General features: G+C 38.0%; 1 protein-coding gene across 1 annotated transcript in view; it reads right to left on the bottom strand.

Moving 5' to 3' along the window:
* Otogl (otogelin like) overlaps positions 1 to 27,755 on the bottom strand; it is a 132,888-nt gene that overhangs the window by 76,443 nt on the left and 28,690 nt on the right. The window contains exons 11-22 of the mRNA XM_090328305.1: positions 20,450 to 20,556; positions 20,121 to 20,246; positions 18,667 to 18,775; positions 17,711 to 17,757; positions 16,909 to 17,054; positions 15,996 to 16,119; positions 15,338 to 15,515; positions 9,263 to 9,387; positions 6,303 to 6,512; positions 4,259 to 4,424; positions 3,598 to 3,672; positions 917 to 969 (exon numbers count right to left, since the gene is read on the bottom strand). Coding sequence (XP_090184431.1) covers positions 917 to 969; positions 3,598 to 3,672; positions 4,259 to 4,424; positions 6,303 to 6,512; positions 9,263 to 9,387; positions 15,338 to 15,515; positions 15,996 to 16,119; positions 16,909 to 17,054; positions 17,711 to 17,757; positions 18,667 to 18,775; positions 20,121 to 20,246; positions 20,450 to 20,556 — 1,466 coding nt within the window. The remainder of the gene's footprint in view (positions 1 to 916; positions 970 to 3,597; positions 3,673 to 4,258; positions 4,425 to 6,302; positions 6,513 to 9,262; positions 9,388 to 15,337; positions 15,516 to 15,995; positions 16,120 to 16,908; positions 17,055 to 17,710; positions 17,758 to 18,666; positions 18,776 to 20,120; positions 20,247 to 20,449; positions 20,557 to 27,755) is intronic.

Genomic DNA, 27,755 nt, shown 5'->3' with positions numbered 1-27,755 from the left:
CTTTGTGAGGGGAACAAAGGAATCAAATCTTAAGGAGTCCCTGTGAGAAAGAAGTATCTCCAGGCTTCCCTTCTTCAGCAGTCATTATCCTGAAGCTAGTAGGAAGAGCAAAGATGTTCTATAGCTATTATAGCTATTAAATGAGCAAGATTCTGGAAGAGAACCTATCAAGAAGGCTAAACTAGCCTGAGTCTTCAAAAAGTATATCTAGGGCATCGAATGCAAAGCTCATTTATAATAATAATAATATACTTGGCCATCCAAGTGAATTAACAAGACAAGCACTCACAAATTATTTTTATTAGCCTACCTCTTCCCCACCCATAAGAATGAAAGCAAGAGCAATTACTGGCAAAGAATTCCTCTCCAATCACTGAGAATTTGAGGCTCTATCTATATATTATTGACGTGAATAATATAAGGTACCCTGACACATAAAATCTTCATGCAAGATATTTCCTTCTAAAATGACATTCTAAGAAGAGGTAACAGGAGAGATCTCTTATATGCCATTCTCAATTGACTAGTCTCAGAGCCTTGTTATTCCTAATGTAGCCCAGAAACCAAGAGCACTAATACAACTTGGTCACTGATAGTAATGCTCAAGGCTTTCAAAATCAAACTATATAGTTTATAAGATACTGGGTGATTGTATGCACCATAATATATAAAAGGCACTAGTCTACAGTAGATTTTTCTCCATTTCTAATCAGCTCTCTTCCTGAGAAGTCTTATATGCTCACATCAAAGTATTCTGCAAATATTCAAATTTTCAATGTAAGAAAAAATGTAAGTAACACTATGTTAAGAAACATTCCAAAGCTTATATCCATGACAAGGAGAATTGTGTTAAGATCGATGACAGAAAAGTGGAAGCATATCAGAGCTCTATTCTTCATAATGAAAATGAACTCACCAGCAGAGGGCGTGGCGGGCTCGTCACATTGCACAGTTCCATTTGAACACTGGCTAGAAGTAAAGAAATGGGATTTATAAACCTAAGCCTTCAACTTTTCTGTGCTTTATCAGCAGTCTAATGTGAAAACATATGTATATATATATACATATGTATAATGTTTAACATTCTCTCTTGAATACTTTTTAGAAATGTGTCACCTTATTAAATTAGAGATGCAGTGATTTCAGTTTCATATACTTTTCCTTCAGGTTTGCCACAGATCATGTGTTCCAGATCTGAGACAAGATAAAGAGACTAATAAATAAAGGACTGTATCACATGTAAAATATCCATATGCATCAATTAAGAATGACAAATGGGGAGCCGGGAGTTTGGCCTAGTGGTAGATTGTTTGCTTTAAATGCAAGAAGACCCACGTTCAATTCCTCAGTACCACATACATAGAAAAGAAACAGAAATGGTGCCATGGCTCAAGTGATAGTGCTCTAGCCTTGAGAAAGTCCAAGTACAATGCTCAGCCCAAGTCCAGGACTGGCAAAAAGAAAAAAAAAAGAATGACAAATGGAGGTTGGGTAGGGTTAACTTACTCTACAAACAACATAGAGAAATTGAAACAGACATATCTCAGGCCATACAACCAGGTCTTCTATGTAACATTTTATCAGGGAGAGAGGCATTTTCAAAGTAATACCAATGAGGTCCATATACTAATTGAATTTTTATTTTTTCACACCAAAGATGGGTGAAGTTTGTTTTTGCTAATTTGTCATGAATACCAATTCAATTACATTGAACCCACCATTTTTGTAGAATAGAAGTAGAGTAAGACTAGAAGAAGACCAGATATGTAGAGTTCCTACTAAAATTCATGTCCAGGTTTGTTCGTACTAAATAGTAGAACTTTCAAGAGATGAAATCAAGCAGCTGGCCTTCCATGCAACAGCATTAAAGGGATTACTGACTGATTATTGCCAGAGAGGGAGGTTGTGAGTTTTATTTTCCATACTGGATTGTTTACCCTAGCATGACTTTCTTGGCTATCCTCCCTCCCTCCCTCCCTCCTTCCCTTCTCTCCCTCTCCTTCCCTTCTCTCCCTCTCCCTCCCTTCTCTCTCTCTCTCCCTCCCTCCCTCCCTCCCTCCCTCCCCCTCCCTCCCTCCCTCCCTCCCTCCCCCTCCCTCCCACCCTCCCTCCCCCTCCCTCCCACCCTCCCACCCTCCCTCTCTCTCTCTCTCTCTCTCTCTCTCTCTCTCTCTCTCTCTCTCTCTCTCTCTCTCTCTCTCTCTCTCTCTCTCTCTCTCTCTCTTCCATGGGAGTCTATCTCCCAAGAGACCTGCATCATAATCTCTTATACAGGTAATGCCATTAAACCTCCATAACTTTAACCTAACAAACTATGTAAGGTACTAGATTTTAGATGTTTTGCTATACCACCACAAACCAAACTAAAACAACTTCAGAAACTTCCAAGTATGAGAGACATTGATAAAGTAGTGGTATGTGAAGAAAAAGAGTTGATGTCAACTATGCAACTATGTATAGAAAGTAAAATCAAATAAAATCCAAGATGTTAAAGCTACTGCAAGGTTTGCTGAGTAAGAGGAAGGAGTCAAAAATGACTCTCAGATTTCTGATTTGGAAAACATACTGCTAGCAGCACATACTGTCTCTAGTATCTTCTAAAATCTCTACTATCTACTAGAAAAAGTTCTAAGAGCTGGTTGTCTTTGCATCTTAATCAGGAAGGAATTGGTAAATTGAGTATAAATTATATTCCACTGTGAATACAAAGTAAATGCAGAGTAAAATCCACAATAAAGCAAGTACTTCAGAGCCTGGGTGCCTGGAAATCCATTGCACCTTTATTATCAAATTGTTTGGCTACCTGCCTCATTTCTCTTGTTTATACATTTGAAAAAGTAAAAATACCAACATTTTAGATTTATAGGGATTTTTAATAACTAATTATAAAACAGAATAGTGCCAGGACTGTAGAAAGTGGACAAAAATAGCTAGATTCATGACTATTATCCACATTCTCTTGTTATTGGAGATACCTATGACTCAACTAAAACAAGGAGGTTAGGAATTGGATATAGATAAATGTGCACTGCTGCACAGACCTGCCTGTATTTTTAACAGGCAGGTTATGACTGGAATGACCATTATCTTATGAGTAAGTATTTTCATACTAGGCTGATATCTCTGGGTAAGAGACTTACTGACACTATTCAAATCTATTTCAGAAATTTATTTTAAGCCAGCCAATGAACCATTCAACCAAAGGACCTCTGTTAATATAAAATATTTGAATACCCAACTTTTGATACAATATAATTTGAGTTAGTTAATGCAAATTTCTGGATCTATCCAACTTCTCAGAAAAGCAAATGTCTAATATGAAACTATGTTGTATAACAAGTTATGGAATTGTTATAGCTATACAAAAAGTTGGCTTATGAATAAGTCCATTAAAGATAACACTGTACAAGAAAAAATATTTCAATACCCATCTCACCCCAACTTTTTATTGAAGATCAAATGAATTAAAAGACTACATCTTTTCTGCATGGTGCTTAAATTCAGAATTCTTTTCTTTGGTGAAGAATGCAAGACTCAGACATTCCACGTTCCAGACTCTAATGTAAGCACACATTTAATGTGTTTCTTGAGACCTACCATAATCCTGAAGGCGTTGGGATGAGCTCCCCAGGCTGATAGATGCTGCCTCTGTAATGACACCGGCAGTGATATCTGCAAGGAGATTTAAAAAAAAAAAAAAAGAGTGATGGGATGTAAATTCTTACAGGAGCCACTGAAATCCAGGCAGAGTCCATGCTCTGTCCTATTTAATGTGAGGCATGGTCTAAAGTTGTCCCTGTTCTCTGAGAGTCCCGGAAATCCTGTCATGCAAATGGCAGGAAGCACATGGACGCAGATTGTGTGTACTTGAGATTTTGTTTTCTCACATATATCCACCCAACTGTGTTAGTTTATTCACAAGAGAAAGTCATCCTTTTGCCCTCTGGGTAAGGAATGTCCACCCTAGGTGAGAAGTCAGCCATTTCTGAATGGTCATATACTACACAATCCTGCTGGCATCCACCGCAGGACAAATAGACACACATTTTGTTATTGATACATATAACAAACGTCAGCATTAACTATGAGAGTCCTTAGCTCTTTCTGTAGCTATTTGTGAGTATGCACAGTACAGAAGAAACAACAGAACAAAATGGGGAAACAGGAAGAAATATTAAAGAAACAAGTATGAAAGCCCATTTGAAATAGAAAAAGGAAAACAGGTAAAATTGGATGATGGCCTGGTTTGGTGGCTTACATGGGCACACAGAAGTTCAGAGTGTCTTCGTAGAACTTTCCTTCGGGACAGTTACAACCTTCAGCACAGTCATCATTGCACTGCTCCGGGGAGGAGAGAGAGGTGCAGGACCGGCGGCAAAATGAGGAACACTGGTGGTACAGCATGCCCTGCTGGCACACCACACCTGAAGACAAGAGAGGGTCACTGAGATGACTGGTCATGAAGAGACCAGGGCAAGTGTGAAACAAAAGCTACCTTACACCACTACATAGAGACCACACAAACTCTTTAAAAGACAGTGAAGAGATATAGAAGTTAAATGATTTCTTGGCCTCAACACAAGTAAAATAGAGGACTAAAATTTCCATTTTGGTATATTTAAGTGTAAAACAATCTTTTTCTGATACAGGAGGTCTTTCATATACCTGAATAAGCTTCCTGTCCTTACTGCCTATAATGTATCTATATACCATTATACTGTCATTGTAACCTTTCTAACATTCTTTAAAGCTAAATAAACTTTGTCTCATGCAAAGAGAAAATTTATTCACCCATATTTATAAGTATTTTTTCCTTTTTAATCACATCTATGCTTTTTTTCTAAATGCATCTCTTTAGACAGAATTGGCTGATTGTAATGGACAAGCTAAAATAACAACACACCGTACAATATTTAGAGACTACTAGATAAAACATATATATTGTAAAAAATAATAATAAACAGGCAAAGCAGAAACAGTCACATGCCAGAAATGATGAAGGATAAAATCCAGAACTTTGAATGGAGGAATAGGGGATCAGTTTCATTAGTTATGGACCTTATGTTTAACTCATGTAGAAATGGAAAAGCAAAGTTGATCCTTTACATTCTTAAGCCTCTACATTGTATACTCAGAAAACAACTCTTGCCAGATACTTCTGGCCCATACTTGTAATCGTAGCTACTCAAAAGGTGGGATGGAAAGACTTCATTTTGAAGATAGTCTAGACAAAAAGTTCCTAAGACTCCTTCTCAACCAATAGCTAGGCTTAATGGAGTTCATTGTCACCCTATCTACACAAGATCACATTAGGAAAACAATAGTTATAGATCATCCTGGGCAGAAACATTTCTGAGACCTGGCATCTCTAGAAAAAGCTGGGTATGGTAATATGCACTTGCCTTCATAGCTATGGAAGAAAGCAAAAATAGGAGGATCACAGTCCAGACTGGCTTTGTGAAAAACCAAGAGCCTATCTCAAAAAAAAAAAACAAACAAACAAAAGAAAACAAACAACCTGGGTGACAGTATTTCATGCTTATAATCCTAGCTACTCAGGATGCTGAGATATAAGAACTACAGCTCAAAAATCAGCCTCATAAGTCTGTGAGACTCATTTTCATTAACCAGGAAAATCTCAGTGAGAAGATGTGGCTAAAGTAGTAGAGCACCAGCCATGATCAGAAAAGGAAAGCACAGTTGGGCACTGGTGGCTTACTCCTATAGTCCTACTCAGAAAGCTGAGATCTGAGGATCACAGTTCAAAGCCAGCCCAGACATGAAAGTCCATGAGACACTTATCTCCAATTAACCACCAGAAAACTGGAAGTGGCGCTGTGGTTCAAAGTGGTAGAGTACTAGCCTTGAACTGAAAGTCCAGAATTCAAGCCCCATGACTAACAACAACAACAACAAAAACACAACAGTAAAGCCAAGCACAAGTTCAAGTTCCAGAATTCAAGTCCAATAAGGAGAAAAATAGATAATCTGGGCAAATGTCTGATGGTAAACTATATCCCTACAAGGAATTTAAGAAGTATCTCAGTTGATAGGGAGTATTAAACCAGGGGTAGAAATATTTCCAAACATGAAGGCCATACACTCTGCTACAACTACTCATCTCCCTTGTGGCACACAAGCAGCCATAAACAACATAAACAAATGAGAAATGGATTTACCAAAACACTTGACAAGCAAAAGGCATTGAGTTCCAACCCCAGTGCCTTACAATTCATTTCATTATTTAAAGAATAAAAGCAAAACTTACGAACACAACTCTCGATGGTCTTTATCATACTCACCACAGAATGAAACCTCAGTTCGAAAATCAATGGACACACCACGCTGAGCACAAAGGTAGGCATAGTGGGCAAGAGCATTGCAGAGACAGGAACTTCCACACTTGCATGCATCGTGGCGACATAGCTGATAATAGAGGCCTGGGCTGACGTAGATGTGGCAAGGCGTGAAGAGCTCCTGATGGATGACATCACAGTGTGCGGCATACCCAACTAACAGATAAGAAATCCCACTTAAGTCCAGATCTTGCCCTCAGGAGCAAAGTTTCAGAAGTATAGTAGCATCTGGCTTTTCTAAAATAAGTACAATATTGTATGTAACTTTAAGAGCAAATTCTTCAAGCTTACAAGGTTGTTTGTTTGTTTCTCTTTATGTTTATGGTACTAGTAACAGTTCTTAGTCCTTGTGTAATAGTAATAAACACAAATAGTAATAAATACAAAAACACAAAAGAAAGTATATTGTGCCTGAATAACATGAACAGCAGCCTGGTTGTAGAAACAGTCCTCTCAATCAATGCATTGCATGTGCATCATCTTAGAAAGCCCACAGTGAAGAACTCAGGGGCTTATCTGCACACATCCTCACATAAGGAAAGTGGTTCAGGGTCATGTGTGAAGGCAAATTAGTAGAATACACAATTATCCGGGAAGGGCTGGAAAATTATTTCACTCCAGTGGAGTCTCGGTTGGTACGATAGCAGATGTCACATACTCACTGAGTTTAATGTCTACACAATGCAGAGTGTAGAATGTCTCACAGTTATTAGAAGCTCAGTCATAAATGAAACCATCAATGCAAGCATAGGGGAATAACAAACTGAAGTATCCTCAAATCATTTGAATAACGTGTGTGATCGCACCTTAAATTTTCTTGACTTGTTTTACTGTGTGAATGAATGCTTGTATTACTTTATAGAAATGACAAATGAGTTTAACATGATAGATCGCATCACATGAAAAGATTCAGTCTGCAGCTCTTTGATATTTTACATTTAGATTGGTTCCCTCATGGATAAAATTGACCCATCTTTGTCATTCTTTTGAGAGACTAGATAAGCTACCGGGCATCAGGGTTACATTTATTACTAAGTAATTATAGCTAATTTATTTAAGAAAACATGATAGTTGCAGCATTTCTGCCTTGAGTGTCTGTAGTACCTCTATGAAAAGAAATGAAAGACTTAGCAGTATACTATCGGTGTATACATTCCCCACTTCAAACATGCTGCTAAAGCAAACAAATATACCAAAGACAGTACCATTATTGTGTCCCCTAAGAATTTTTAAAATAAAATATGTTTCTAGGGGCTGGGATGTGGCCTACTGGTAGAGTGCTTGCCTCTTGCATAAATGAAGACCTGGGTTCAATCCCTCAGTTACCACATATATAGAAAAAGCAGAAAGTGGTGCTGTGGCTTTAAATGGTAGAGCTCTAATCTTGGGAAAGTGGGCAGTGTTCAGGCCCTGAGCTCAAGACAAGACTGGCAAAAAAATCATGAATAAATAAATAAATACTATGTTTTACATCATTAAAGTAAAACTCAAGGAGATTTTTATAAAACTATCATTGAAACTCTGAATCCAATTCAGTTATTGACTTTTGTCTATTTTCATGTTTTTGGAAGTCTTTGTAAATTTACCAATTTGAATTTTTAATCATATTTTATGGAAAATGTAAAGAATACAAGTCCACATGACAGAAGATAAAAATTAAGGGGAGGAAAGTGAAGGGAAATATGGCAATATACAAATGTACAGAGATTATGGGAGAAGAAAGCAGAGGGAAGCTGAATTATCAAGTAAATTTGATTATGCTTTCACATTATTCAAAAATTAAAAATAAAGTTGCTATAATATCAAGGAAGTAAAGGAGAAAAGAAAGAAACCAAGCAAAAGTACTTGAAAGAGGGTAGATTTATGAAATTTTGGAGACAGGAAAAATAGGAGTAGAATTACAAACAGTAAATCACAGAGACCAAAAACTACTCTTTAGATAGGAAAAATAAATAAGATTCACAATCCTCAGGTTTTAAAGTCATACTTAAATAGAATTCAAGTATTTAAAGCAAGATGTTCTTTCCACTACACCCAAACTTTAGGTTAATTATAAAATACCTTGTGACCATCAACAACATTCTCCCACGCAACCCCCACAAAATCTTGAAACGGGATACAGAGGCTCAAGCAATAATAGCAACACACAAAACTAACTTAAAAATAGAAAACCTGAAAAAGGAACAAATTAAAATTTCGAGTATCTAAGCAAGCATATAGGCTTTTTCACAGGCTTCTTTTCTTAAGAAAAGTTTCCTTTTTCTCTTTTTGTTTTTTCTCTCGAGCAACCTTAAAAACCAGAAATGTACCATCCTTTATTTAACATGGTTTGCTGTGGCTTTAGTACAAAAAAATAGGAAGAGGGCCATAAAAACCCAAAAATGCTGGCATTTCAGTAGCATCATTACTACACATTAGAACTCTGGGAAATAATCATTCAAATTGTCCCCTACTTAGTGGCACAAAACCATCCTTGGCTTCCTGCTTGTAGAGACATGTGTTATGAGTCAAGAATTTATAACTGGATGATAATAAACAGACAAGGAATCTGAGTGACCATACCATGAGAGTGCAACCAAACTTTCAAGAATTATAACAGCATTGCGGGTGTATTTCCAGAAATATCTCAGTCATTCCAAGTCTAAAAGCTCCAAAATGCTAATCCACATTTGGGAGGAAGGCTAGCTAAGCACCTTAAAATAGGTACAATGCAATGTAGTACATAAAAGTTATTATCTGTTCTTTCAAGTAGTTTATATTGCATTTAAAAAGGCCCATCTGAAGGCATCATAATAAGCAACTATGTGTAAGACATTATATCATGTTATGAATCACTATAGAATTTTACAAAATGATAGTCACACTTGGAGCACTGTTTCTAAGTTTACAAGCCAAAGGAAACTCACTGTTTTGTTGGTTGATGTTACAGGGGTCCACCACTGGAACATGAATGGGTGCAAAACATGTGGAGGAAACTCTCCAGGCATTTGCATGTAGTTGTGGTGTGCCTTCTATCATACCTGATGGAGAACTACAAAGCAAAGAGAAAGCTTATCCTGGTCTCTCTTGTTCACTTTATTAATGCAGACTCTTCAAATACTGAAATAATGTGCAAAGGTTCCCTAAAGCTTGCAATTTCCTACCACGTTTTTTCTTTTTAAAAATTCAGTGAGGGGCTGGAAGTTTAGCCTCGTGGTAGAGTGCTTGCCTAGCATGCACGGAGACTTGGGCTTGATTCCTCCACACCACATACATAGAAAAAAATGGAAGTGGTGCAGTGGTTCAAGTGATAGAGCTCTAGGCTTTGAGAAAGCCCAAGGATAATAACTATGCCCTGAGTTCAAGCCCCAGGACTAATAACACACAAATACACACACACACACACACACACACACACACACACGCATACACACACACGCGCGCGCACACACACACACACACACAATGAGGGGCCAGGAGTTTGGCCTCGTGGTAAAGTGTTTGCCTAGCATGCCCGCAGCCCTGGGTTTGATTCCTCAGTATCATATATTTAGATAAAACCAGAAGTGGTGCTGTGGCTCAAGTGGTAGAGTGCTAGTTTTAAGAAAGCTCAAGGACAGGGCCCAGGCCCTGAGTTCAAGCCCCAGGACTAGCAAAAAAAAAATGGGATTCATTTCCCTTTATTAAAACTTTACAAGGTAAAAATTATGGACCTAAAGGATTTTATTCTTTCTTCATCTCTGCCTTACAAGGAAAACAGGCTATGTTAAATATCATCCAGCTGATAAAGAGCCAGAAAAGCTACATTCACCCAACTCTCATTGAATTAACCAAATATCACTTATGCAATTGTAAGGACTTTGGGGTTGTTTGTCTATAGAGACATAGATATAGAGACATAGATTTAGACTGAGTCTAAATCTTTCCATGCTAAAAAAAAATGTTGTAAATAATAATCTTACTGACCTACCATATCAACTTCCACGAGGAGGGATGAACTAGTGAGCAAACAAACCAAAGAAAATTGAGGAAAACTGGTTTTTTTTAAAAGTTTACTCTTTTTTGCTTTCCTCAGCAAATCAGAATAGAAAAGAAAGTTACCTTTCCAAAGTCAGACTAGAGGACTACAGCAACAATTAGGGCCAAAATAGCCAATTCCACCTCCAGCCACCACCAAGATTTGTTAATTCAGCAGCTGACATTTATTAAATGACAATCCCTAGTAGGCATCATGCTAGATAGACTGTGCCAAAGCTACTTAAATATATCAAGGTGGACTAGGTCTTTCACAAGATCTTGAACATACTACTAAGCCTGCTATCCTCCTAGCTGCAATATGGCTGAATGACGTCCGCTTTACATCAGATCTCAGGGTCCTCCGAGATGAACTGCTCTCATACTCCTCTAGTCTAGTCCCTGTGAATTCTGTGGAGTTCCTCACCACAAACACAGAGAGGAGAGATGTATAGCTACAGAAGTCAATGTACTCTGCTTGTACCTCATCCTCCTCCCTGTCCTTTCTATTCCTACTCCTCAACACTAGAACCATAAAGAAATCCAGTAAGCTTAATATGATATTTACACACACACACACACACACACACACACACACACACACACTATTGCATGCCTTGCACAATCACTCCTCTCATTCTTTCCCCTGCCTTCTCTTTTCTCCTCCATTAGGGATAACAAAACTGGTGGGAGACTGGGGGAATGGTTAGTGTAATCAGGGTTCCTAGGTGGAAATGACCCAAAACATGACTCCATTATCTCACTAGTTTACTTGAAACAATACTGTATTTAAAAAAAAATAAGAGCCAAAATAGAGAGGCATTCATCATTGCATTGCATTGTACAAAATGATCTCTCAGCTGGCCAAACAAACAAATCAGTCGTACTCGCATGCAAAGCATGCAAAATAATTTCTCAATTAATACTGTCCATTATGCTATGTTTACAGGTTGGCATTAGCTTTTGTGAAGTAAAGAATTTTAAGTACTTAAGCTGGAAAGTTAAACAATGTTCAGAAGTTATCTCTGGCTGAAATATTACCCTGCACTCTTATCGTGCTTCAGTGTTTATGCATGAAGGAGACGTGCCAACAGATCAGCCATCTGTTCAACACTGACAGCTAACCCCTTCTGACAAAGAAGGGAGAGAAAGCTGGGGCATTTTCTGAACATCTTAGCCAAGTCTCTAAAATACAGTTGTTCTTTCTCAAAAGTGAGAAAGGTATCATTATCTGGCCTATATTACATAAAACCAAAAATTTACCTAAAAGCAAATGAATCACAGGAGATAAAAGAAAGTCTTCTCTGGCATATTTTTAAATTTGGAACTCAGCCTATCCAAATTATTTTCTTGATGTGATTAAAACTTCTACTCAATTCAGCTTTCCGCTGAATATAGATTCCTGTGACCACAAAGAGCAATGAAATGATCTTAGTGCTCACATTTTTTAATGATAAGTTTTCATAGATTACACGGTAGAATTAATTTGAGTGGAACATAAACTAGCCATCAGAAGCAAAGATGTCTGCACTGACAATAATCAAGCGTTCACAAGAAAGACTGGAAAAGAGAAAGAACCCTTAACATGCATAAAACATGTAAAAGTGTTTTATTTCAAAAAATATATGTAACCTGGTTTTTGGAGATTAGCTTCTCTCTGAAATACTTCCTGACTGCCTTCCCAAAATAATCATTTCTAAATTCCTACTGCACATTTAGCTATGAACATAAAGCTCAACACATAATATTGTGAAATTATCTTGGTATTTCATGTGTATTATTGGTTGACATCTCACTAAGCAGTAAATATTTCTACTTTTGTTAAGTAAAATTGTATGTATTTTATACATAATTAAATATATTATTTTTAGTGCACACAACATAATGCTTGGTGGCATATTATAAAATGGTTATGTCGGCTAATGAATATAGTCATTACCTCACATTCTTGTCATTTTTTTGTGAGAACACAATATCTGCTATCTTAGCAATTTTCAAATGTCTAGTAAATAAGTTTTAAGCATCATATCTCTATTCACTTTGTCTAACTAAAAAACACTCTGTGAGAAGTATTTCACATCTACTTACTTGCACCCTCAGCTAGCAATCAACATGTTTCTTTCTTTAATATTGTATTATCTTTAAGTAGTTGTACAAGAAAAGTGCCATTTACCAAGTCACTTTAGAAATTCAATGCATCTTGATCAATGCCACCCCTTTCAACATTCTCACCCACTCTCCCAACCCACCCCTTTCCTTACTCATCCTAATTTTAGGTTATATATTGAATGTTTTGCAACTTATCAAAACAGTTAATGTGCACAATACATCTTTATTTGTGTTGCCACTTCAAACATCTTCCCCTCTTGCAAATACTCAGCTCTTGTTCCTTATTTTGTTGAGCTTTGACTTAGCCTAGTGGTAGAGTGCTTGTCAAGCTTGTACGAAGACCTGGGTTCAATTCCTCAGCACCACATACATAGAAAAGCTGGAGATGGTGCTGTGGCTCAAGTGGTAGAGATCTAGCCTTAAGGAAAGTGCTCAGGCCCTGAGTTCAAGCACCACAACTGGCAAAAAAAAAATTATTCCCCTCATTAAAGAATTACACTGTTTTCACTCTCCATAGAGTTTATTACACTCCACTTAATCCATTTGTAGCCCCTTGCTTGCCACCCAGGGTGTTTATATGTGCATTTATAGGCACCTGCTAGCTACCACAAATGAAGAAAACATGAGACTTCTGTTTATCTGGCTCTGGCTTACTTCATTTTATATACTTTTCTTCCATGTCTTTCCATTTCCTTACAACTGAAACAATAACATACTTGCTGGTGGATAAGTAGAATTCCATTATGTATACATCCGATGTTTTCTTAATCCATTTGTCCATTGAAGGGCATCTGGGCTGACTCCATATCTTGGCTATGCAAAATAAGCATGTTTGTGCTGGTAGCTTTAGTGTGACTTTGTTTGTGCTTTAATGGATACATTACCAGGAGTGTAACTGCTGGGTAGCCCTAGGTATAATTTTTGAGGAACCTCCATACTGCTTTCCAGAGTGGTTGAATAAGTTTACATCCCCACTAATGATACAATAAATTTCCTTTTGGCCCCATCCACACCAGCATTTGTTATTGCTAGTTTCCTTAATACTGGCCATTCTAACTGAGATAAAATGGAATCTAAGTGTTTTTCTTTAGTTGCAATTCCTTTATGGCCAGAGATATTGAACATTATTTTCTTTTTTTTTCTTTTTTTTTCTTTTTTTTTTACATTAAGATAAAATTTATTATTTTTACTAAAGAAAATACAAAAGATTACCTTCCTTTTATACTGATTATCTATTAAATGATTAGAAAAATATTTAAAACTTCATATCAGTTCCTAATATCCACATGGTATTCCTTGTTAGATATCAAATTAAACAAAAATCTGTACTTGAAAACTGAATTGTGTTTTCCATAAGATTCCTGAGATTCCATAAGATTTCCATAAGTCCACTGAGATTACCCTCTCTACCTCTATGAACATTATTTTCATGTGTCTTTTGGCCACTCTTACTTCTGAAAAGTCTCTCTGTTGGCCCATTTATTAATTGAGTTCTTTTTTTCTTTAAGAGTTTATGTGGGGGAAAGTACTTTTTTGAGCTCTAAGCATATGTTGGATATTAGACACTTGTCTGATGTATAGCTGGTGAAAATCTTCTCCCATTTTATGGGCTTTCTATTTAGCTTGTTAGCCATGTCCTTTGCATACAGAAATGCTTGATTTTGATGTAATACCATTTATCTATCTTTCTTCCATTTGTTGTGACTCTGTTATCTTTACTGAGATAATTTTGACTTGTGCTTAAAGTACTAGTGTTCCTCTCTTCCTTCCTGTAATATTTTCATGGTTTCTGACCTTATATTGAGGTTTTTATTCATTTTTAGGTTGATTCTGATGCACAATGATATATAAGGATGTAGTTTCCATTTTCTGCAAGTGGAAAGCAACTCCATTAGAAATAGCCTCTAAAAGATAAATAAATATCTAGGAATTAACTTAATCAAAGATGGGAAAACTTTAAAATCTTAAAAAAAATTGAAAGAGGAAATTGAAGACTTGAGGAAATTGAAAGATCTTCCATGCTCCTAAACTGGAAAGATTAGAGCATTGTACAAATGGCAATTTACAAATGTAATGCAAGACCCATCAAAATCCCAACATCATTCTTCAATAACTTAGAGAGAGCAATCCAAACGTTCATATGAAATAACAAAAGACCCCAAAAAGCAAAAACAATCCTTAGTGGGAAGAATAATGTTAAAAGAATTATAGTATCAAACTTCAAATTCTATTCCAAAGCCTCATATTTCTTACAGGTTTGGATTTTCCCTGCTATGGTACACCACTGAAGACAGAAAATAGCAAAGGCATCTTGCTTAAGTTACTTCTGGGGTGCTTTTAGAAAAATAAACATTGCACATCACTTTAAACATGTAAGAGAAAAGTGTTTTGTTGATACCAGGGTCACATCTATTTTACTGATTTTTTCCCAGTAATACACTTTCATAAAATCCTATTTTAACTGAAATATCAAAATGCGTAACTTACTGCTACTAACACCAAACACTCCAATTTTTTAAGGCTGAAAGCTTTCTAGGACAGGATACCATTGAATTTGTTAGATAGCAGAGGAAAGAATGGCAGCAATTAACCCACATTCTGATTGAGTCACCCTGTCTAAATTCAAAGTTTGCTCCAGTGTAAGCTACATGGTCTTGAATGGTATACTTGCCAGATGAGTGTGTTGGTTTCCTTCTCTATCTATAAACCAAAGACACTACTTGGGGAATTACTACCCAATTTAAATATGATGATCAGTGTAAACCAATTAAACTAGTGACAGCTAAGCTCCTATTCATTATGTAAGCATTTAAAATAAATTGTTGTACTTTAAATTACTGGTCATTAAACTCAGTTGGCTATACATAAATCATACTTACAGAAAATCATCTCTGATGTTCCCATTAAAAGTGCCACACAAACCTAATGTTCTTCTTTTCCATGCACTAGTGAGCTGAATGTAAATTCTTTCCCCATCAATAGCAAATAGGATCTTTAAGCCAAATGTGGTTTTCAGAAGAATAAATAAGGATGACAGAGTTTGAATATCAACAACTCCTTCAGGAAAGAAAAAATATGCAAGTTAGCTTTAAAACTAAAACTGCATACAAAATGCTACTTTCTTGGACTAGGGAAAAATCTTCCAATAAGATATTCTCTCTCTCTCTCTCTCTCTCTCTCTCTCTCTCTCTCTCTCTCTCTCTCTCTCTCTCTCTCTCTCTCTCTCTCTCTCTCTCTCTCTCTGTCTCATTTTTAACACCTATGACTGGTTCCTTTTTCACATTTCTCTTTTCCTTCCCCACTTTCCCAGTTCTTAGACAAATAATAATGTTTGACTTTCCTCATTCCCTTTGGGATTCTACACCACTTGATGTGAGGAGTCAATGTAGCAACCATCGAGATCTCCTCATTTCTGAGAACCTCGTGACACACAGAAGCTAGTAAGAGTTTTGCAGTCAGGCAGTGAGGAAAGTGACCACCGACATTGGTTGTTTTCTCCTAATGTAGAGACTGAGCACTGAGAGCACTGCTTCTTACCATTCAGGCTGAAGCCTTGGTTAGGACTGGTGATGATTTGCCCTCCCCTCTCAAGGGTCACTTGTTTGTTAAAATCATCTTCTAGAATTAAAGTTATAGACTGAAGGCAGACCAAGCCAAGGTTCTGCATAAAAATCAAATTATTAATGAAAGAAATGAGAGCCAGACAGAGATGGACACAGAAAGTGGTTGAGAAGATGAGAGAGGGAAGAAGAGGAGAAGGAGGTGGGCGAAGAGGAGGAGGAGGAGGAGGAGGAGGAGGAGGAGGAGGAGGAGGAGGAGGAGGAGGAGGAGGAGGAGGAGGAGGAAAGAAGAAAAGAACTGTGAATACAAATTAATCCTTGAGCATAAGTGATATAAGGATATAACTGTCAATGCATTTCATGTAGCCCCATTTCTAATAAGATACATTTTCCTATGATAAAAACAAATAAGCCATCTATATCTTATATTCACATAAAATATTTTTATGGTCCTGGGAATTGAACTCCTTTCATATCAGGCATTTCACTATTTGAACAAAACTCTTTTTCTTTCTGCCTTGTAGAAAGGGTCTCACTTTATTGCCTAAACTGGCCTGGTGTGAGTCTCCTGCTTGTCCATCCCGGCATTGCTGCCACTCCAGTCAGCCTGGACTAACCTTCAGATCCCCTGGCCTCTGCTTCATGAGTAGGTTGGATTATAGGGGGTTTTCACATTTTAATATCTCTGAAATCAAATATATAATACATTAATGATATGTCATGATTGTGAGCATTTTTCTCTCCTTTTGTGATATGAAAGTATCTCTTATAAGGGTGTCCAGTTTGAAGAAAGTAACTGTAGCCCTTCTGTAACCATTCTTAATGAAGATATGACATGTAAGTGTGAACAATGAATGTTTCTTCTTGCCATTTTGAGATGCTGGTCTTACCTGCTCACAGTGAGCTTTCTGTAAAGTAATTGTGAATTTATCTTTTCCAGTTCCTTTCACAAGGATGTACTGACACATGCCAATAAAAGAATAATGTCGGCCATCAAAAGTCGTAAAATGAGAATCACCCACAACCGAGCATTGAACTACCAAAAAAAAATGGAGAGAAAAAGATGATGAAGGAGGAAGAAGAGGAGGAGGAGAAATAGGTAAAAGAGAAGGAAGAGTTGTAGAAGGAAGAAGAAGACATTTATGTTAATTCTTAAACAGCAAGAATTCAATTTAGGATAAAATAATGACATATCAAAAAGAATGTCTAGAGTGCTTACGTATTGCTGATGTGAGCAAATTTATTGTACTAAGTTAAATTATTCAAATTATTTAATACAATCTAGAACTGTCTCTTCTCCACTTATCCTCAGTACAAGTATTTTTAGATTATTATGATTATTATATCCTTTGCTATATAGAGCTATCTTTATAAAAACCAGAGCTATCTTCCATTCTAATTTTTTTTTGGCCAGTCATGGGGCTTGAACTCTGGACCTGGGCTCTGTCCCTGAGCTCTTCAACTCAAGGCTAATTCCCTACCCCTTGAGCCACAGCACCTCTTCCAGTTTTCTGGTGTTAATTGGAGATAAGAGTCTCATGGACTTTTTGTGACCTGCTAGCTTTGAACCGCTATCCTCAGATCTCAGTCTTCTGAATAGCTAGGATTACAGGCATGAGCCACCAGCTACCAGTTTCATCCCCAATTTTTTTTAATGAAGACATGTTCTTCAAACATATTTTCAGATATTACCTGGACAGTCATGCTCAGTGCAGTTCCAAACTCCACCAACACACACGCTAAATGGAAGATTAAATATTAATTAATGACATAAAAGCTGTCAATATATCTATCAATATATGGATTAATAAAGCAAAATATATCATGTTTACAGATTGTGAACATTATCTCTTGAGAAAGTTTGCTTTTTTTCAGTCATGGAGCTTGAACTCTGGGCCTGGGCACTGTCCCTGAGCTCTTCAGCTCAGGGCTACTGCCCTACCCGCGCAGCCACAGCACCACTTCTGGTTTTCTAGAGGTTAATTGGAGATAAGAGTCTTGTGGACTTTCGTGCCTAAGCTGCTTTGAACCGCAATCCTTAGATCTCAGCCTCCTGAGTAGCTAGGATTACAGGCCTGAGTCACAGCGCCGAGCAACTTCACTCATTTTGAATTATACCACAGAAATTATTGCCTACTATGTATCTATGTATCTGTGTTTAATGTCATTGGGTATTGAGAAGAGAAAATACAGCTTGTCTTACATACAAGAGTCATTGCCTTGTACCTTAACAAAGACACAAGTTTCAAAAGGCGGAGCAGTCTCTGATGATGACATCCCATACTCTAGCTAATTATCTAATCCCATTTCTCTTCCATACACTGACACCAGAGCGAAAAGAGCCCAGTGATGTCTGCTTAGCTAATATGATAAAGAATCTTAAGTCTTTCAAAACTGGCAATATAGAATCATTTTCTAAAAACTATCCAATAAAAAAAAAGAATGCTGACAGGCTGGGAGTTTGGCCTAATGGTAGAGTGCTTGCTGAGCATGCATGAAGACCAGGGCTTTGTATATACTAGGCAACCACTCTACCACTAGGCTGCACTCCTAGCCCTGACTATATATTTTAAACATCTCATTTCTCATGATTAAGTTGTTTACTAGCTAGATTATCAGAAACAATTAGCCATACAGTAATCACATACCATTCAGTACATTCTTGTTCAATTTTAGAGCCAACTGAATAAGCTAATCCATGAAAACTACAAGGGCAGTTTTCCAAGGAGATGCAAGTTCCATTTTCCATTATGAGCCCTATTTAAGAAAAAGATATTCCACATGCTTAAAAGAGACTTTAAAGGGATTAATTTTTAAAATACAGTAATACAACTATTTTTATTGAACACCTGCTTATACTAGATACTAATAGTACAAATTCCTCTCAAGGAAGATTCCTGGCTTTTTGGCAGTAGCTACATTGTACAGGTCTTTTTCGGTGCATTTCAACTTTTATCTCCCATGACTTGTGAATATTATAGAAATGTGTTCTGTGTATATGTATATAATATAATGCATATGTATAAAAATTTTATACATGTTTATATAATAGCAGACTGAACCCATTAAAAATGTTAAAAGGAGAAGGGAAGAAAAGGGACTAAGGAAGAATAATACAGAGGAAGTAAATTTAATCAAAGTACATTAGATTCATGTATATAAATATCACAATAAAATCCATTTGTAGGATTAATTTATGCCAATAAAAAAGCTCAAGTTTCATTACATAGAATAAAAGTGATTAAACAATGCTGTCTTAAATTTGAGGGAAGAACAGAAAGCAAAAGAAAGAAAGTTTGATTAGTTTCATTGTCAAATGATACATATTTATGATAGTGTCACTCAGAAAAGAAAGGAAGTATCTAGACTTAATTTACACAGTGCTATTGCATTTGTTATTTCTCTTAGACAAGTAAAAAATAAATAAAGCATGTTGCTATGCCCATTTAATTTTACATAGCAAGACTTTACAGGAAAAAAATCATTGATATTTTGGTGCATAATTTATCACCAGATATACTCTCCTTATCTTGTCATTGGTTGTAGTGTTTCAGCATAGAGGGACTAAAAGAACAATCGACTTAAGTAAACTAGCCCACTTCCAAGTAATCTATTCCTATTAAGCATTTACACTGAGGGGAAAATCACTTAATATCTCTAGGACATGTGTGTGTGTGTGTGTGTGTGTGTGTGTAGGTGTGCGTGTGAGATGCTAGGAATTGAAACTAGCGTGTGAATAGTAGGCAAGTAACTTATCATTGATCTATACCTTCAATCTTCCATTTTTTTAGTCTATAAAAATAAACTTACCCATCATTCTATGACTACAATGAATCCACTCCTAAATTTAAATCCCTGGATTTGTAAATTTTAGATAGGAGATTTATATTCCAAGCTTTCCTTGGATATTGGAACACAGTGAGCCTTTGGTGAAAGAAAAGCAACCATTCCTGTCAGTCACTGCAAGGACCAAATCTTACGAAGATAGGAAACTACAATACCCTTGATTGTTCTTAGAGGACAGCAAGACCAAGATGCTGGAGTCAGAAAACTGATCGTTCATTTCATGAAGGCAGACATGGTTCCCATACAGGGCACTTACCATCTGGGCAGTAACATCCATCAAGACAGTGGAGATTGCTCCCAAGGCATTGTTTTTCAAATGTACAGGTGGGCGGGCAGCAACTGATACAGTCCCGATGAACAAAGCTGTCGTCACATTTATCAGCTAAAGGGACAGAGAGGCTCAATTTTATTCACTTCTCTTTCAAACACAAAACTTTTACAGGGTTAAAAATACTTAGGTTTACATCTATAGTTGTATAATTAAAAAAAAACTTGCAAGTCATCAGTTTTGAATATTAAAATGTTGAATGGTAATATGTCTAAAGTTAATATTTTAAGTGCATAGCTTGAAAAGTAAACACATACTACAAGCTGAAAAGTCATCTCTCCAGTCTTGAATGGGGAAGCCAGCATGGGAACAGGCTCTGGCATACTCAGTGGCTGCTCGGCAGTAGGTCTCATCATCATCAGTTCTAGGTAGAAAAAGACAAAGTGGAATTACATAGTAAGCACTGATAGAAACACGGCTCCGGAGCTACTAACTTTTTATTAAAGAATTTATTAACATTGATTTTTGCATCATATTTCAAATGACATATTTAACAAAAAAGTATTCAAGAAAGGAATCTCTATATACGATCACTTAAATTTTAGAGCATAATTAAAATTAGGCTTAGGGTTTGTATGTCATAGATGCATATTAATCTATGTAATAAAACATTAAGTCTACGGAGTCATAAATTTTTATGTCTATGTAGTTGTATTTATATTTCCAATACCATGTCCATAGCATTGGGTATGCAAATATTGAGTTGAGTCCTCGCTCTTGTACTGTTTGGATCTAATAGCCACATATTAAGGATATCATGCACCTTTGTTCCTTTGGTCTTGACTTGTCTCACTCAACATGATTTGCAGAGCTACTAATTTTTAAACATGATGAATGCTTGGCAATTATTCTAGTATCAGTTGATGTCATTCTGTGTATCTTCACAATATAACTTACTAGAGTTAACGATGTAGAAAACATATAAACATAGGGTCTAGGTTAAATAGGCTAAGATGTACTGTCTTCATGAAAATCAATATGTATACTACAATAAACACTGCTTTTCTTTTGAGTCAAGTAGAGCCCATACTGGAAAACATCAGAATAACTATAACCTTTCTATACATCTCCTTAACAATAAAATAAAATTTTAAAAAATTTTAAAAAGAAATTCTTACCAGAATCTATCTATCTATCTATCTATCTATCTATCTATCTATCTATCTATCTTTGTCAGTCATGGTTTGAACTCAGGGCCTGAGCACTGTCCTTCGGCTTTCTCTCTCATGGAGTCACAGCACCACTTCTGACTTTTTCTTTGTATGTGCTAACAAGGAATCGAACCCTGGTCTTCGTGCGTGGTAGACGAACACTCTACCACTAGGCCAAACTCTTGGCCCATCTATCTATCTATGTATCTATCTATCTATGTATCTATCTATCTATCAACCTATCTATGTGGATAAGTGTACAGAAGAATTTTTAATGCACAAGTTATTCCAGATCTTTTCATTTTTATTAATCATACTACTCAGATAAAACGTAAGCCCCATTAAAAGAGATAGAATTCTATCCCAACAAAAACTTCAAGTATGAAAGTTGTTTCCAAGCACTGTGTTCTTTATTGTCCACATGCTGAAATATAATAAAGCCAGTAGTCAGTGATGCTCAAGATAATTTGTATCATTTTCCAACCCTCTTCGCAATAAGATTCCTAAATACACTTGAAAGATTAAGTAAGTAGCATTTTGGCTGGAGTTTTAAAAGGAGATTTTGAATTCTTTACCAAAACTCAATACTTTTATATCATTGCCAAGAGTAAATAATCACTTTTTCTTGTAATGGCTTTAGGAGCTTCCCCAAACAATAATCTCTTATGGGATCTGCCAGTTCCCAAAGCAGATTAACAGCATTCCTTAAATAATAAACAGGTCTCATAACCAGGCAGTGGGCTTTGTTTTTCAACCTAATCCAAACTGAAAATTGAATAGTTAAATATTTTAAAAGATAATGTCCTTAAGAATATTCCATTGTATGAACCTTCACATTTAAAATGTCTGTGTTGTAAAAATCACCATCTCAAATTAATCCTATCCTGTTCTCCTGTAATGAGGGTAATGCAGCTTATCTCTAGTCCAATTAACTGAGCTTTAGAAGAAAAAGAATTAGGACATAGAAACTTTGGGAGTTCAGAAAATTTTAAAACTACAAATGAAAGGAAATTCCTACTGAAAAGCACCATAAGCTAAGTATTGTTGGATTCTTGGAAAAACAGGATTTACTTTAAAAAAAAAAAAGTGTGCGTGTTGGGAGTGGAAGATGCAAAGAGAAGTGGCGAGTGAGTAGAGACATATGACTCCATATTTATACATGAAAATAGAGCATGTCAAATTGTAACTCCCTTGTATAGTGATTTAGAGATAACAAATGAAAAGAATTGATTTTTTAAATTTTTATTGTAAAGATGAAGTACAGAGGAGTTACAATTATATGTCACTGTTCTTTTTGAACAGTGTCATCCCCTCCCTCATTTTCTGCCAGATTTTTTACTTCCTCCCCTCCCCCAAATTACACAGTTCATTTCCAACATATTGTCTAGTGAGTATCACAGCTGAATTTTTAAGTACATATTTCCTACAAGTAACGGTGATTTGTAAAGTTAGTGAAGTACATGATTATTGCTCTCCCAACACAATGTAACTTATGTTACAATTTCTATCATTCATTAAGTGCCTGTGATACTCTAGAAGATATACTAGACACATTAATACATGGTATCTAAAGAAAGAGGTGATAATCACAATTGATTGAAGGAAATAAGCTTTTTATTTTTCATTTTAAGTGTTATTTTTAAGAAATAAACATTACAAGAATGGTTGTCTCTAACATAATTGACTTTGGCATGGTAAAATTAAAATCATTTCTTGCTGTAGTCTGGTATTCTTGGACACAAAGTCCAAAAAAAGCATAATGTAAAGGACTGGTGTTATATAATCCTTTGTGTTCCAACTGAAATACCCTCTCTTCTATATAACCTGTAGGTTTACTTGCACATGCCTAGCACTTTTCACCTACAACTCTGAGTCACTGCACTAAACTCTGGGTTCAAGGCCTTTGACCAGGTCTACCCTGATTCTGCTTCTCCAGTTGAGGCAGAATGCTCAGTTCAGAGTAGATGCTCAAAAAGTTGAGTCTTCAATCAAATTCAGTACACCATCATTATCCAAATAGGAATATAATTTATTCTCACCCAATTCACTTTTTCATTTTCATAGTATAAGATCTTTGTGAGCTGGGTGCCAATAGCTCATGCCTGTAATCCTAGCTACTCCAGTGGCTGAGAACTGAGGATCATGGTTCAAAGCCAGCTGGGGCACAAATGTCCGTGAGACTCATATTTAATTAACCACCAGAAAACCAGAAGTGGTGCTGTGGCTTAACATGAAAGAACATTAGCCTTGAGCTGAAAAGCTCAGGGACAGCACCCAGGCCCAGAGTTCAAGTCCCACAAACAACAAAAAAAAAAGAAAGAAAAGAAAAGACCTTTGTGATTCAGTTCTCCAGTGCAAAAATAAAAATAAATTGAAAGCATCATCTATCTCCTATTGAATGGCATGAATGGCAATAGGTCTAGTCCTGCGTGAACTATTGAGGGAAGTGATAGCCTAGCTTCAGAAGCTTTCCATTTCTGAAGGGGAAAACAGGATGATTAGGAGGGGCTGGGGGTAGGGAAAGTGGGAGAAAAACATGGGAGGGGGTATCAATGTTCAAGAAGTAATGTACCTACTACCTGATGAATGTAACTGTAACTCCTCTGTAAATCATCACCCCAACAATAAAATATAATATAAAAGAAAAAAAAAAGAAGCAGTGTCTGCTTACTCAGCTGAGGTGCCATTTGGGTTTTATCTGACTGCTCTGCCCCAGACAACAGAGCTTTTCTATTTCAGCCAACGCTTCCCTTAAGATATCAGCTAATTTCATCAGTCCATGGTGCTCCTCTATGTCATTTTTTTCCTGTGGCCCGAAAGAAAGTAAAGATACCACAATTCCAAAAGACAACCATGTGAATTTCTCAACAATGAAATTTCACATACAGTAGATGAGGCAAATATTGAGTTTTTGTCTCTCATTCTCCTTTCTTTTTAGGATTAGAACTGTCACTATTTCCCTTTGTACAAGCCAAAGACCACATTGCTAGCTTTCCTTGCAACTGAGAAATGGTCATGTTTCTACATTTAGGTCCAAAAGACTGTTTTTTTTTTTGCCAGTTCTGGGGTTTGAACTCAGGGCCTATGTACTGTCCTTGGGCTTTAACAGAGATCTGCCACTTGAGCCACAGCACCACCTCCAGCTTTTTCTGTGTATGTGATACCGAGGAATCGAACCCAGGGCTTTGTGCATGCTAGGCAAACACTCTACCACTAGGCCAAACTCCTGACCCCCCAAAAGACTTTTTAAAGTGAAAATTCATGAAACATTTAGGTAAAAACATGCCAAACTTCCATTTTCTATTTTTCTAAGGGCTAAACCTGGACATGGTGTTGAGAATAATGCACTAGGCTAAAGAGATGATAAAGCAAAAAGACTGCAGTCACAGGAAAAATTAAGGGGACATGACCATAACATCAACTCAAGAGCACATACACAAACATTCATATCAGTGTCTCATTAATTAAGTGTCCCATTAAGTTTCCCATTTAATACAATTCACTGTTACTTTAAGCAGTTAAAGGTGCCAAACAGTATTATAAACTAATCAAGGAAAAGTGTCATTTCTTGACCTACCAAGTGATACTTCATCTCACCCTACATGAGATATGGATGTAACAACGTTAAAGAAAAGACTGGCAGGGCTCAGTGGCTCACACCTCTAATCCTAGCTACTCAGGAGGCTGAGATCTTAGGATCAAGATTCAAAGCCAGCCTGGGCACAAAAGGCCCTGACACTCTTATCATCAATTAACCTCTAGAAAATTGGAAGTGGGGCTTGGCTCAAGGGTAGGGTGATAGCCTTGAGCTGAAGAGCTCAGGGACAGTGCCCAGGCTGAGTTCAAGCCCCATGACCCACGAAAGAAAGAAAGAAAGGAAGGAAGGAAGGAAGGAAGGAAGGAAGGAAGGAAGGAAGGAAGGAAGGAAGAAAGAAAGAAAGAAAGAAAGGGAGAGAGAGAGAAAAAGAAAGAAAGAGAGAAAGGGGGGAGGGAGGGAGGGAGGGAGGGAGGGAGGGAGGGAGGGAGAGAGAGGGGGGGAGAAAGAAAAAAGAAAGAAAGAAAGAAAGAAAGAAAGAAAGAAAGAAAGAAAGAAAGAAAGAAAGAAGGAAAGATAAAAAAAGACTCATGGACAATGGTACAAGAAGTCAGGTCAGGAAAAGGACAATTTAAAATTATTTATGCACAGCAAAACAGCAATATAGGGTCACAGTCTACTTAAGGAGAGCCTCAAATAAAAGAGTTGGAACAAAAGAACAAAAATATAATATGCCACTCAAAAATAGAGACAAACAAAATTTTAAAAGATAACAGGAATTTCAAATGTGTCATAAAGTCACTATTCACTATTTTAGGCAGAAAGCTATTTCAAAGAGAAAGCAGTTTTAAAGCGTCTCTGTTAGTTCAAGAACCCTTGAGTGCATTAACAAAGACTGGGGGAAAAAGGAAGATGGCGCCGAGACAATAGGGACGCTACCTAGCTTTCTCTGACAAAAAGAGAGAACCAGGGAGTCCCACGAGCCAACTATCTAAAGAAATCCACAACAACAAACTCAAAAAGCAATGGAGAAGGACTCAAACCGGAAAAGAAATCCAGATAAAGCTCACATCCAACTTTCTCAAAGAATTCAGAACGCGAGGACCCCTCCCCCACCTCTCGCCCAAAGCCGCGGAAAGCCGCGCCTGACCAAGCCACGAAAAGCAGCTTGAGCGGGCACCGGCTCCACGTGGGGAAAGCGGGGACGGGCACCGGCTCTAACCCACGAAAAGCGGCGGCAGTGGAGGGCACCAGGCTGGGAGCCCAACGGCTGCAGAAACCAGCACAGAACCGGGCCAGCGAACAGCGGAAGCAGGGGAACCCAGACACGGAACACAGGCAGCGGCGGAGACCCGAGAGGAGTGAAAGACTCCCCACCACCTAGGAGCTCCCGCAGACGGACGCAGAGGCGTGAGTAATACAGCGCATCCCCAAACACAACGGGAAAGCGGAGGGGGTGCCAAGCAATAGAACTTAACTCAGACCCCAACACCCCGCCCGAGAAAGACTGGCGGGAGCAGGGGGGCAAGGAATTTAGAATTCTGTCCCTCCCCTCAACAGCCCCCTCCCTCAGGCCATTGACTGGAGATTGACAGGCGGGCTACCCATAAGACCCAGCACCCCACCAAGGGAGGCGGGGCTGTCCCAACTCCCACCCGCCCAACGGACTCAACCCCCAGCCCTCTGACTGGAGACTGACCAGCGGGCGGACCCTAGGACTCAGCAGCCCACCAGGGGAGGCGGAGCTGTCCCAGCTCCCACCAGCCCACCAGGCTCCTCTCCCAGGCCACTGGAGCTGGAGAGTGGAGGGCGCTGGGACCCTGCCTTACAACAGTGGGTAGGGGGTGCGGGTAAATAGGAACCAGTATCTGCCCTCCCTCAATTCTCGAGTGGGGCATCCTCTAGCTGGGAATCCTGAGCAAGACACCACCGAGGGCCCCCCCCCTACAGTCACAGACTCTGACAAAGCAGTGGAAACAGCAGGGATCTGAAGGGCCAACCAGCAGCCAAGCTCCCCTTCTGAGAACCAAAAAGACGCAGCTCCGCCCTTGGAGCCCACATCCCCAGCTGGGCCCCGCCCCTGGGAACAGAGGGGCCTCCTGCTGGTCCGGCTGAGAGCTCCTGAAACTCTCAATCCCAGACCCTTGGCTTGGGGCCGCCCCTGGAAGCAGCACAGGAAAACGTCCGCCAACCACGCACAGAGGGAAGCTCGCAGATCCATCCCATGGTCCACTGTGAGGCCACTGGTTGGGCTAAGAGCTAGTCGTGCAGCAACACATAAGTTTTATTCTAATACTTTCCAAACTTTGTACTCAAATACTCTACCTACTTACCCCCTGACCTCTCTCATTCTATTTCTCTATCTCTGGACCTCTGCTCGTCTTTCAACCCTTATACTGCATGGCTCTACACTTGATGGCTGTTGAGCAACATTGTATATCTAGGTGTTTAATCATTCTCTAGGCTCAGAGGGACTTAAAGACAATAGAGATTGGATTGAGAGGCTTATTGTTTTGGATATAAATCGCTTATCAGTGAATAATTAGACTAGTCCATAACTGCACAAAAAGAAAGAGTGATAACACCAATCAAAACTTGTGAACATCTAGAGTCTGCCAGCTACAGAGGTCTAGGTTGGACATATCTGAAAAACTATAATCGTGTTTAGTATTAATCTTGCTCCCATTTTCAAATGGGCAGAAGAAACTCAAGAAAAATGTCAAATCAAGAAACAACACCTCCTACCTCCCCCACCCAATGTAAACAGCCAATGGAACAGTCACTGGCAAACCTAGAGGAGAGTCTTCCAAGTGCTGTACAAATGCAATTGATAAACATCATTAATGAAAAATGTGAAAATATAAAGAAAGAGATAAG

This window comes from Megascapheus bottae, chromosome 2 (genome assembly GCF_031878675.1).
Source record: "Megascapheus bottae isolate mThoBot1 chromosome 2, mThoBot2.hap1, whole genome shotgun sequence".
In the NCBI taxonomy this organism is placed as follows: domain Eukaryota; kingdom Metazoa; phylum Chordata; class Mammalia; order Rodentia; family Geomyidae; genus Megascapheus; species Megascapheus bottae.
Note: the sequence above shows the minus strand (reverse complement) of the source record. Positions and strands in the feature narration are given on the sequence as shown.